General features: G+C 30.1%; 1 protein-coding gene across 1 annotated transcript in view; it reads left to right on the top strand.

Annotated features, from left to right (window-relative positions):
• The window catches only part of LOC107442793 (uncharacterized), a 32331-nt gene that overhangs the window by 14866 nt on the left and 3472 nt on the right, over positions 1-13993 (top strand). The window contains exons 7-8 of the mRNA XM_071186647.2: positions 5094-5210; positions 8738-8809. Coding sequence (XP_071042748.2) covers positions 5094-5210; positions 8738-8809 — 189 coding nt within the window. The remainder of the gene's footprint in view (positions 1-5093; positions 5211-8737; positions 8810-13993) is intronic.

The following is a 13993-nucleotide window of genomic DNA, read 5'->3' on the forward strand; positions in this document are numbered from 1 at the left end:
CGCCCAATACTTACCTATGCCTCACCTGCCTGGACAACGATACCTCAACATCTACTGAAGAAATTAAACCAATGCCAAAACAAGATCCTTAGAAAAATAACCGGTGCAAGATGGTTCATCCGGAATACCAATATACATGCAGACCTCAAAATACCAACTCTATCACAGCATATATGCAAGCTAAACGCAGATTTTTTCGATAAAGCCATAGAATGTAAAACAGCAAATTTTAATGAAATCTTTAAATTTGAAAATTATATCAAAGATAAAAACTACAGACCAATAGCTGCACATTTCACCTCCGACGCCTCATATCATAACTATCAAAACAAATAATTTCATCAACCTTTCTGAAAATAACGTTTACTCATGCTGATACAATTCTGAACAACTCCAAAATCAAACAAACACAGTTTAGAGCAAGCTGCTCAATTTATTTTTGATTCCTTTTTAGTTATTCAAGCAAAGAGCTTGAAACATTCATAAAAGCAACTCCATTGCCTGCTTACCTCATTGCTCAACCAAAACTGTTCTAAAATTCCAGATGAATGGGATAGGGGGCGCTTCGCGGCCCAGGTGCCCAATAAGATCAAAACACTAGGACTAGTATTTATGTCATGCTACACCTTTTAAAAAGCAAGCAAGAATAGTCAAATATTTGCGAAATTTACATTGTAGTTATTTACCGTTTTTTTAATTATTTTGGCGTGTCCGGAGCAGTTGGCATCTCTGGGTATGGTATCGCCCGCCAAACGCTCTGTTAAGCGTGGAGGTGGAGGGTTCGAATCCCGCCGTAACCCTGGATGCATTCATTGTGATATCCTCCTCTGTGTTGTACTATCTGTCCTTCTATTTGACAAGGTTTTATAAGCCTGAGCACACAAGCCTGGAAATGTATGTTGTATCAATATAATTAAGTCGTAATAAACGGTTTAAAAAGTAGGCAAAAGTAGTCAAATATTTGCAAATTTTAGTTTGTAGTTGTTTACCGTTTATCAAACAAATATGGCTCGTCAGGGGCAGTTGGCGTCTGCACATTTTCTGAGATAATTAGATCAATATTATTACTGTTAAAGGTTTTAAATGATTGCGCGTCAGATATATGCTCTTTTTATGGATTATATTTTATATATAATACTTTTAACTTTACATGATATCCCCTCTCTGAAGAAAGGTCTGACCAATAAGTTAGCCTATACGTCAGAATTTCTTCATTCACGCGATGATAAACAAAATTAATTAAATTTTTTATATTGTCCAATTTTCAGAATTTGTGAAAAGTTATTTTCCTGGAATAAACTGGATCCATTGTTCCGGACTGTAGTTTTCCAAATTTATTAAATTATTCATCCACGGAAGAAGAAATAAATAATGTTTGCAGTCTTTATACTCATTGTTTCATTCTTGAAACACTTATTATTCATAAAGTCATTTATAAAACATTATATATAAATATTAATAGATTTTCTTAGCGAGGGCCTGATCAATTTTCCTAGCTACTAAACATACATCATCGCATTTTCAGAGCTAATTAGACCAATACTATAACTTTCTTTGATGGAAAGGTTTTAAACGTTTGAGCGTTAGATATAAACTCTATTTGAGGTTAATATTTATCACGTAGAAATCCACTCTAATTTTACATTGCTTACTCGTCTGGCCAATCATTTTTTTCTTCCAATGCCCACTTGTGTTAACATCCGTCAATTCAGGCATATACAGGGCGATTTTGTTGGCCTCTCTTTCTGGGCACCATATTAGGTGGGCCAACGTCGCTCCCACAGTGAGGACAGATAGTACAAAGAAGGAAAGAGCATCCATGTCTTGCCCGGAATTCGAACCCAGAACCTTTCTGATGCAAGGACAGTTCCCTCCCCCCTACACGGGCCGTTCGACGTCTGGCCAATTTACTAACTAAAATAGTACTACATATTAAATTCTCAAATATTAGGTAGATTTTGCTAACTTTTTAAAAGGTTAAGCATGATTTATACGGATGCTGGATATTGGGGTTATCTCGGCGTTTGGCGCGAAGCGCCACTAACCGATTCATCGATTCTGTTTTGTCGTATTCTAGGAGGTCCTAAATATCTTTGAAGTTGTAGTATGTTGTAGCGACAAATCAAGTCCTTAAAGAAGTAAATCTTCAGTTTCGAAGTGAAAATCATCTTTGGAATGGGGAGATCCCCTTGAGTAGAGCTTTATGATAAAGTTAATAATATTTTGATAGTATGCTGTCTGAGCATAAAAAGGCGGTAATTGGGCTGAAATTCGAATTATCACGGATTATATCAATATCGAACAACTTATTGAAATCTGATGTGGTGCATGTTTTTGCGTCGCTATAAAATTTTGTAGTCAATTTAGCTATAAAGCAATTGATATCATCAATGTTTAAGTCTTTTCTGAGTAATCTATTGCTAATCGCCCTTGGGGCGCCAGTCATTGTGCGTAAAAATTTACCTTCAGTTGTAGATAGCTTCTTTTTTAGGTTGTTGCTTATAGTAGTGAGGGCTGGGCAAGCATACGTAAGAATTGGTCGAATCGTTTGTATATAGATAGTTCTTTTATTTCCTAGCTCAAGTTTTGAATTCTTATGCAGGAGGACTTTGAGCGCAAAAAACGCTCCTCTGGCTCTTTTGATTATGTCGTTTAAGTGAGTATTCCAGCTCAGATTATATGAGATCGTGACGCCGAGGTATTTAACGTGTTTCACTGGTTTGATCTCAGTATTAAAGAGATAGATGTGGGGAGTACTTTGTTGTTTTTTCTTACTATTTATGATTAAGAATTGACTTTTGTCGGAGTGTAGTTTTGCGCGCCATTTGCTGCACCATGTTTCAACTACTTGTAGTTTATCTTGTAGCAGGGTAATAGCGCGTTTTGTATTCATTGACTTAGTTATGATTGCCGTATCATCAGCATATAGTGCTACAAACTCGTTTAGGTTATCATCATTAGTCGGAAAATCTGCAGTGTACAGGATGTACAGAACAGGGCCCAGATTTGAACCCTGCGGTACACCCGTGATTTATACGGTAAAAAGTGGTGAATTATATAAGCGTACGAACTGTTTAGAAATAGTGGTGGATCAAAATCTATTAAATTGAATTTATTAAACCAAGAATCACAAATAATAAACTACCACTTGAAAATATTTATTCACTGTCTCGAGCAAGTTGGCATCTCTGTGTATATAGATATAACTATTTTTGTGTGTTGCTCGAATTATGTGTTTCTAATAACCTTTGCTTCACCGGTGACCTCCCACGGCGTTACGAACAAACTCAGTGCCGGTCACCTCGGTGACCCCAATGGCATTCAACGTGTTAATATATAATGCATTTAACATTATATATATATATATATATATATATATATATATATATATATATATATATATATATATATATATATATATATATATATATATATAAAAGTTCAAAATGAAGATAAAACAAAGAAAAATTATAGACATATAAATAAGGGGGAAAATAATAAGTAAAAAAATAACAAACAACAGTTTTAAAAAAAATGGATGATATTTTATTTAAAAAAAAACCGGGGGAAAAAAAGATATAATCTTTTCATCAGCTCACACGATTATATCCGCAAAAAAGAGTGCTCTCTGATATTGTATTAGTATAGCCAGAGCAAAATATATTAATACAATAGTGTGAGGAGCACTCAAGAAATATTTTTTACAAAAATTACAACAAATAAAATAGAACACAATAAGTAAAATTAACATATAAAAACAGAAAATAAAAGAAAAAGAAAAATCAGTATAAAACATAGACTATAATGCGAGTAGCGAAATCAGATGTACTTACATGGACGGGAAATTTTTCAAGAATGATTTAAAAATGTTTTCGCTACAAGATTGCCAGATTACAAAATGTGAAAACAAAAGCGCAAATTGAGATTAACTAGAGGGTTTTAAGTGCTGTTCTTACAGCATTGCTGAAGTGATTTGTTATTCTATGCATTGATTTGTTAGTTACCAAGGATGGGCCCGAAATGTATGTGCGCAAGGTAATATTATACTGTATAATTTAAAAAAGTTGACCATTAGCAGTTTTAGAAAATAGATGTTTATTTAAGATAAAATATAAAAGAGAAACATAAATTGCCTGTTTTGCAAATAATTTTAGCCACGGATTTGCCCGAAATGGATTTGCACATGGAAAAATTATATAAATTATGAAAGAAAAAAAATTTTAATCGATAATTTTCACTCGGATTTGCCCGAAATGGATTTGCACATGGAAAAATTTTATAAATTAATAAAGAAATTTTTAATAAATAATTTTACCCACAGTTTTTCCAAAAATGGATTTGCACATGGAAAAATTTTATAAATTAATAAAGAAATTTTTAGTAGATAATTTTAGCCATGGATTGGCCCGAAATGGATTTGCACATGGGAAAATTATATAAATTAACAAAGAAAATGTTTAGTAAATATATCCACAAAAATATGCGATTAATTCAATGATTTTATATAAAATTTTATTACGTTAGTTGGGTATCAATTATTTTTTCAAATTTTGAAAGAGTTTACCGATTTGTTTTTTGAATGAATAGATATTACTACACATTCTTTTAATTATGTTCATTTCATTAAAAGTGGTATTTAAATAGATGCTCCTAGAAACATTAGAATTCCAAGTAATTAGTTCATTAATATTAAAATTAAAATCATTTCTTTTATCGTATAAATCAACAAAGCAGATATTTTCATCTTTTATAATACCCAAATCCAAAAAATTGAAATTAATATTATCATCATATATATATATATATATATATATATATATATATATATATATATATATATATATATATATATATATATATATATATATATATATATATATATATATATATATATATATACGTATAATTTTTCTGCTAATTTAGAGCAGAAGATCGATTCTTTTATATCTATATTCTAATCAAAAATTTTATGTTTGAAAAGTAATATATTTTTTATGTTCGTTCTTTCGTTGTAATAGAACTGGGCGTCTGGGGCCTTGCGGTCCTTTTACATTTCTTATGTTACATTTTCATTTTATTTTCTACATTTGCAGTGATTAATTGTGAAGGTAACGACAGCTTCCGTTGTTCTGAAAATACTTGTATTGCCAGGAGTGAAGTTTGCGATGGAATGATAAACTGTCAAAATGGTGCTGACGAAATTGACTGTCGTAAGAAAAGTTTAGATTTATTTCAATGATAAAGAACTACAAAAATGAAGTGGTATTTAATAAATGTTTTTTTTTCTAAATTGTTATAATGTAATTAGCTTAATACTCGTTCTTCACACGGGGTGAATAAGAGAAAAAAAGGATAAAAACGAAAAAAGTCAATACATACAGAAAGAAACCCTATGCAGTCATGCTCAAAATTTAAAGACGTGTATCAACACTATTGAAGAACTTAGTGGAAGAACCAGGTAAGTAACATTTTAGGGAAATTGGTGAATAAGAGAACGCAACATAAGGTGGTTGCATCAATATGGATATGTTTAATGTAACAGAATTGTTGTTACCTTGACTTTAATCTTAACTAAGTAATCCACTTTACTTTTTAGTATGCTTGCATGATTTTTATTTCAAATTAAGCAACGGTAAATAATGAAGGAAAGAATTGTTAGTCCCGATTTCTAATAAATTCGAATAAAATAGTTCAGAAAGCACTTTTTTCGCATTACAATAATGGCCTCTCCGAAAATGTCACTTATTTCAGTCTTCCACTACGTTCTTCAATTAATAAAGCTAAAATAATTTCAATTTTTATTTATGCAATATTATTTGTCATCCTTTCTGATAACTTTACGTTATTAAACTAAGGAAAACTCGTTTTTTTGTCGTTCATCCCAACAGAGTAAATATTAACTGTATTTAGCCTCACTTGACATGATAGTCAAAATTTACCACGATCAATTTTTCCTATTCATATCCCTTTCAAGGGGTAAATAATCATTATAATACTTGTACCTATGTTATATTTAGTACTTTACGACATAATCCTTTATTCGAGTTTTGTACGAAACACATTTATCAGTGGCAGCAAACTAAATCCAAATTAAAAAAGAAAAAAAATAGAATTCTTGTAAAAATTTGAAAAAGACTTCACCACCTATCTATCTGAACTCAGCAGAATAAAATACATATAAGCAGTGGTGTGAAAAAGTTCTTTTAATTCTAATTCATTAAAATATCTATATATTAAAATAGATCTTTGCTACCACTAAAAAAATATTTTCTGAAATAACGGAAAAACCATTTTATAAGATCTTATCGAAACTGCCCAATTTACCATTGTTACAGATTTACATAGTATCAAAATAATTAAGCGTCATCTGAGTAAGACGATTTTCTACGGTTAAATGAATTTCGAAATAAAAACTATTGCCCATTAACCTCTTGGGGACGGGTGATTCAGAAAAGCATTCGTACAAAATCAGAATCAAGTTGTAATTAAATAAAAAACGGTAACTTAAATGTAGTCGTTGCTAATTTGACAGACTTACTTTGCTTTTACTTTAATTATTGTTAGTTTAATCATATATATAATCCATGTTAATTCAAAGTATAACTAAATAGTTTTATTTTGAACAAAGTATTGGTGAATTAAATAAATCAAACAATTATAACTCCACCCACAAATAAGCTGCTAAAGAAAAACTTTGATTACCAGTTTTATATTTTTACCCTGATTGATACAGTTTTATGCTGTCACGTATTTGTGACAGTCGGCGCGAAAGGGTTAATACGTTCACGCCGGGAAAAGTGTAAATACTGGTACGGGAAAAGAGAAAATACAGTAGAAAAACTATTTCAATATTAGATAATATTCGGGAGGAGTTAATCTATTCTCAACAATAACAATTCACTGTAAGGAAATTTATCACGGCGAAGAAGCAATTCTATATAAAAATTGCATCCGTTAAAAACTATTGATAGTTATGGATTTTTATTATTCCAGGAAAAAAACTAAAAAATGAAATTTATTTGTTACCAGTTTTTACTCCGGTGTGTCGCCAAGATGAGAAAATCTCCCGGCGTGAAAGTGTTAACGTTTTAGCACATTGTTTATTTATACTATATGTTTAAAAAAAAATTCAATTAATGCAGAGATGCCAACTTGCTCCGGGCAGCAAATATATATTATAAAGTGGTAGTTTATCAATTGTGATTTTTGGTTTAATAAATTCAATTTGTAGCTTTTATCCACCGCTATTTCTAAATAATTCGTAGGTTTATATAAATCACCTCTGATTTGTACTTATGACAAGCTATACCTTTTAAAAAGTAAGCAAAAAAAGTCAAATGTTTGCAAAACTTACTTTGTAGTTATTTACCGTTTTTTAAATTATTTTGACTTGTCCGGAGCAGTTGGCATGTCTGAAATAATTCGCAGGCTTATGAGACGCGCCACTTTTTTACAGGTGAGCTGAGTTGGGCCTTGAAAAATGTTAGCAAAATTAACCTAAAAACGGCATATTATAGTTTGTATTTCTTACCGTTTTTTAAAATATTTTGTCGAATCCGGAACAGTTGGCATCTTTGTTAACCCCTCGGGGACGGGTGATTCATAAAAGCATTCATACAAAATCACGATGCAAAAAAATAAAAAACGGTAACTTAAATATAGGCATTGCTAAATTGACGAACTTACTTTGTCTTTACTTTAATTAATGTTAGTTTAATCATATATATAATCACTGTTAGTTCAAAGTATAACTAAATAGTTTTACTTTGAACTAAAGTAATGGTGAATTAAATAAATCAAACAATTATAACCCCGCCCACAACTAAACTGCTAAAAAACTACTTATGTTATCAGTTTTATCTTTTTACCCTGATTGATACGGTTTTATGCTGCCAGGTATTTGTGACATTCGGTGCGAAAGGATTAATGCAGATAGCCCGAGTGGCTACAATTTTGAAAAGTAGTAGAAACTCACTACATTTTTATTTATTTAACATCTCTAATAATTCAAACGTTAGTACCACCATGTCTTGCAATTCAAATTTATTCATATTTAAAGCAAAAACAATCATATCCTTCTTGTTTAAGCTAGTAGTCTCTGTTGGTAGTAGTCTCTGTAAGTCTGTTAAGCTAGTAGTCTCTGTAGGGTCAATCTCAGATGAGGGATTGAAGTCCATGAAAAAGAAACCTACTAATTCTTAGTCTCTTTTAAGAAAGTTTTAAATATTATTGCTTTTATCTCATCGTTACTCTTTTAAAGAGTAGGCGTAATTTTCCTTAATCTACAAGTTTTATTATTTAATTCTATACTAATTTATTAAAACGTTTTCATCAATTTGGCATTTTGGTCGAAGTTACTAGAACTTACTAGTACAATTAAAACAAATATATAAATTGTTTGCCTACACGAACAAATTATCTACATACCGTTTAATTTCTGCACAGCTATAGCTCAGTTTGTTTCAACTTTTTATTACCCAAGCGAAGAAAGAATTTTCATTCAAAAATTTGTAAGCATGTGCGCTAAAGAGTTCAGGGTTTTGGCTTCTCTCTCGCTTGACATTTCATTCATTTGTTGCCCAACTGATAAGGAAAATTAAACAACGTTTTTTTTAACAGCATACATACGCATTTGCGATATATTTATACATTATATATTATTATTATAACAAATGCATGTTTATATGGATGAAATAGTAACAAAATAGAGATACTAATTACATTAATAATTTTTCAGATGACGATAATTCCGCCGATGACAAGTTGGAATCCACAACAATGGCACTCGAATTGCCTCCATATGCAAATGGTAAAAATATTTTTGACAACTATTTAAACGCTGTCTAATATTTAAAATAGACTACTGCAAACAATGCTATAATGTTTAATAATTCAAGAAAAATTCTTATAAACCTAGAGTTTAAATATTTTAAGCGCATAATTAATCTGTGATAATAATATATTAAAATCTCAAACTTTTACCTTTAAAAAGCTAATTTTACATTGAATGACGAAACATTTTGTCGCTTTCAAATCAAACCACTTTATTTTATATCCGAAGTTAAACAGCAAACCCATTTTTGGATTTATGACTATTAATATTCAAATGAGTATTCGATCCAGTAGTCAAGTGAACTCCTGGATCAAGTATTGGGAGAAAATTGCCTTCTTGGAGAACTCTTTAATGGAACTAACCCGCATTTGTATATCATGGAGAGGGAAACCATGAAAACTTGCCACGATGAGTACATCATCTAGATATCACCCACTGAAGCATTACGTAGTTTCATGAAGCTTGGAGAGATTATATACAGCTAGATCTTCTCGCGTCCGTCCATTTAATGCTCGCATGTGTTGACTCATTCAAGCTTTTGACATTTGTGAATAACCATCGCATTTAGTGGATCAAATTCTCATACTTCCATAGAACATCCCACCATATCAATTTTATTCCCCTTTTATGAAGTATAGTAAATATTATGTTGATCTCACCATTTATCAACAACTCTTCACTCTTCTCATCGACATCAGTATCCTGAATATGTTTTCATTGACGTTTCAAAATCTGCGAGATGTGTCAATTGTGGTGTCATCATCGCTGATGATGCCCATAGCTTCAAAATCCCAGATATTTGCTTCGTCTTTACTGCTGAAGCTGTTGCCTTCCTCTTGGCATTGCGGCTGATCTCTACGCGTTCTACAAGGAAGTATTGCATAAACTCCGACAGTATGAGTGTTTTGCGTCAGTTGGAAAGTTTTAACAATGATACTCATCCAATTTTATGTTTCTTTAATAATTTATTGATTATCCTTCACAAAAATAGATTTCATATTTTATCTTGTTGGATACCGAGTCACGTCGTCCAGGGAATGACTTGGCTGATTCGGCTGCAAGATCTACTGCCTCTGTTTTAACTCTATCTGTGCCTTTCTTGGACACAAAAACTTATATTCGACAATTTATCACATCTCTATGGAAACAACAATGGGATCTTGAAATTTATAATAAATTGCATTCAGTAAAAACATATTTTATCCCTTATACTGTATTGTGCCAGTGGCATGCGGATGTTAAGTTAAACCGTCTCCGATTCGGCCACATACGCCTGACCCACATGCATTTGCTATTTGGAGAACCATCTCCCCAATGCAGAACTTGCAAAGGTTTACTCACTGTTCATCATATTTTAATTATTTACTCATGCTTTAACCGTCATCGTCTTACCTTTTCCGGTAGTTCTATTTTAACTCTTAAGGATTTGTTAGGTGACTCCCATCATCCTAACATTTTGGTTCTTTTAGTTGCAATTGGTATTTTATACTGTATATAACTGTTTTATCCTATTTCAAATTTTATCGGTTTTTTTTTCCATCTTAGAATGCAGCTGTTTTATGATGTATTACTGTTTTTACATTTTATCTGATTTTACTCACTTTTGAATACGTCTGTTAAGTTGTATTCAATTTTATAAATCTCATGTGATTCTAGTAAGAAAAATTTGTAGTATGTATTTATCTAAGATTTAATTTAAAACCGTTTGTTTGGCGCTGCATTTCCTTATGAGGCACTTTGTGCCATTAAACCCTACATTCAATTCAATTCCCGCGGTAAATGCAAAGTCACGGGAGGTCTGATCCAGCATCCGTTCACAGCTCAGGATATTTTAAGTCGAGCTGGGAGATGAATTTGTATTGTCCAGTCATCACTGGGATTCAAACATGAGTCCTCTCATTAAGGAGTGAGAGCTCAATTCCTTGAGTCACCACGACTCTTAATTAAACTAATCATCAGTGTTGCCAGGTACCGATAACCGTTCGCGAATTGATAAAACATACCGTAGATTATAAGCTAGGCGATTGCAAGTGGAATTGGCGATGGATTACGCGTAAATGTGGTGGGAGAACGAAATTACATTAACCTAAACAGTGAAATTCGATATTTTTTTTTCTCCTCCTCGACTAGCCATGATGAATAAAAATAACTCATTAATTCATTTTAGTAGAGAATTAAAAAAGAAAATAACCTTTTTATTCTCAGGATCCGGTTACAAATAAACTGTATTTATATTTTATTAAGCGCAATAATTTGTATTTTATAAAACGATCTAGTTTTTTGATATAACAGATTTAATTTTTTAATTTTTTTTTTACAAGAATTGCGTTTGTGAAGAAATAAAAATAATTTATTAATGAACCAATCACAAAAAATAACGTAACATTTTAATACCTTGTTTTATTGGAACACTATTTTGAAGAAATAATTCTATTTAGCTTTTATTGTAAGAAAACATAACCTGTTTTAATTTAGTGATTTTCTCTGTTAAATCAATCTTGATAAAAGAATAATGTAAACTTTTTTATGAACATTTTTTTTTAGAAATTAACAAAGACATATTATTTATTAGAAAAAAAATTGGAGTATTCAAAAATGTTATCTATCACGCTTTAAAGTAAAAATTTCTTGCAAATGAAAAAATCGATATTTTTAGAATTTTAAAGTAATCGGAAATTCGCTAGTGAAAAAAGAAATACGTGAAATAATTTCAAGAAGGCAAAAATGTACAAATGAAGGGATTTTTCTTCAATGACCTATATCGCGTTTGTTTTATTACTAGAAGCATTTATTGTAAAAAAATATTTATTAAATAACTTTTTTTTCAATGGGATGAAGTCTTAAACTTCGTGAAAAATTTATTCAATTCCTTAATATTTATAAAAAAAGTCCGTAAATACTTCACTTATTATGGAGGTCATAGATACTTTGATACTCTTTCAGTATAAGAATAATAAATGCAATTAATAGAAAATGCACAATTTTAAAAATATATTTTATTTACATATATTGTGTACAGGTTATTCTGCAAGGATCATACGTAGCATAAATTTATAGATTCCTAAATACTGTTATATGAATTAGATAATTAAAAACATAATTAAAAAAATAACATAATTAAAAAATAACATAATTAAAAAACATTTCAACCTTTAATTAAAAACTTCCTGTTGTCAAGTATTAATAATAATTATAATTTTTAACAACTTTTTTAAACAAAAATTTTCAATTCTCAAACTTAATACTATCCTTCATATGAAAATATCCGAAAATTTGTAAAAGAAGAACTATATTTTAAAATTGAGCCATTGGCAACAACAGAGGTCAGATGTATATACTGAGTTTAAATGAATTATATATTATAGAACTCACATTTAGGACTTAGATCAATTTATTATCAGTTCATAAGAGTATTTTTTAATAAATATATGTAGTGATTGTTTGATTTATAATTGTAAGTCCTGAGTGTTTAATGTTAAGTTATGTTTCCTTTGAAATAATTTTTGAACTATGCAAAGCAGGGCGACATTCATTTCAACTTAAAATATATCAACTTAACTTTCAATAACTATAGATAAATAAGAAACAAAAATTAGATAAAAACTTTAAATGAAATACTTTTAGAAAAATACCTTCTAAATAAGATTTAAATAAAACGCAATCACTTCGCCTGAGTGATTTTGTAAAGAATTATAAACTTTTTAATTTTACAAGTTAGGTGAAAAGTAAATATCTTACAATAGTGGTAGGAAATTAAGGAATTTCTAAATTAAATGAACATTAAAACATTGAGTGCAAAAATTTTTCAATTCACTTGAAAGTTCACTGGAAAGTTCCCAAGATATGGTGAAATGCGCAAAAAGTAAAGTTAACACTAAGGGGTCCTAACATTGCATTGCTTTCCTGACCAAACTATTGGGATAATATTTCCAGATAGCGGCAACCCCTATATACTGGGGATCAAAAATCCGAATACGCAGGAAAAAAATTTCTCAAAGTAGGCTCGTTTTAGTGTCTGATTTCCGAACTTAAAATATATTGTCTGCTATAATTAAGCGGCATATTTGAACTCACCCTCTCGATCCATTAAGATTGAGTCCTAGAAGGTAAACATCTGATCATTAGATCAAAAGTTAGTTTTAGATTTTTGTTTACTGCTCACTGTACACTAAAACGTGATTTTTTTTCTTTTGACATTTCGATTTTAATGCCATTACTTCGATCTCCTTCGGGTTGTGCTTACTTTATTAATTTAATCTCAACTATATTTTTCTCTTTTTGACTTTTAGACTTTTTCTCCATTTGTAAATTATGAAAAAAATTATTAATCTGATTGCGTAAACAGTTAATTCATTAAAATTGGACATTCTCAATTAATTCCTTTCAATAGTCATTTATATTATTAATAATTATTATTTACACAAAATTATAATGAGGGAAAGTTTGATTAGAAATTTAAAACTTTTTGCTGCTATAAATAGGGAATTTTTATCGACAAAATTCAATTAATTTTTTTTTCCGGAGCAAAATGCATTTTTATTTAAAAGGGAACAATACTGACTTAATATTTATACGATAAAAGACTCTCTAATCGCTAACACCGATGACAGGAGAAGTTTTCAATTTTTTCTTTTTAACAAAAAGTTTAAAACTTAAATTGTTGTTCTTTCATTATAAAGCAATCGTATAATATTCTCGTATCATGTAAAACTTTATAACGAAGTTATTTATCTACCGTTTTGCAGTTATAAAATGAAATAATTATTAAATTATACTTGCATTTTAAAGTGTAATACTCAATTGTTCAATGAATTTTACGATTATTATTATAAAACTGCGTATAATGAACATTTCAATTAAAATAATTAGTACAAAATAGCTGCTAAAAATTCTCTTAAACATTTATAAATACTATACATTTATAAATTTCAGCTTTTCGCATTATTGCTAAATAATCTCTACGTCGAAAAATATTTAAAGAATTTCATAATAACAGAAAATTAAATAAAATTTTAAAAAAATTGTAAATGGTTATCGAGCAGAACCATCAAGTTTAATTAATGAATATAGAATTGGAAACAAAGTCTCTGATAAACAATAAAATTTTTTTTTAATCTTTTAAGTAAACAAACTTTATTATAATAATCATTTCATTATTAA

The sequence above is a fragment of the Parasteatoda tepidariorum genome, chromosome 9, assembly GCF_982258835.1.
Source record: "Parasteatoda tepidariorum strain Cologne lab strain chromosome 9, Ptep-v5.0, whole genome shotgun sequence".
Taxonomy (NCBI): domain Eukaryota; kingdom Metazoa; phylum Arthropoda; class Arachnida; order Araneae; family Theridiidae; genus Parasteatoda; species Parasteatoda tepidariorum.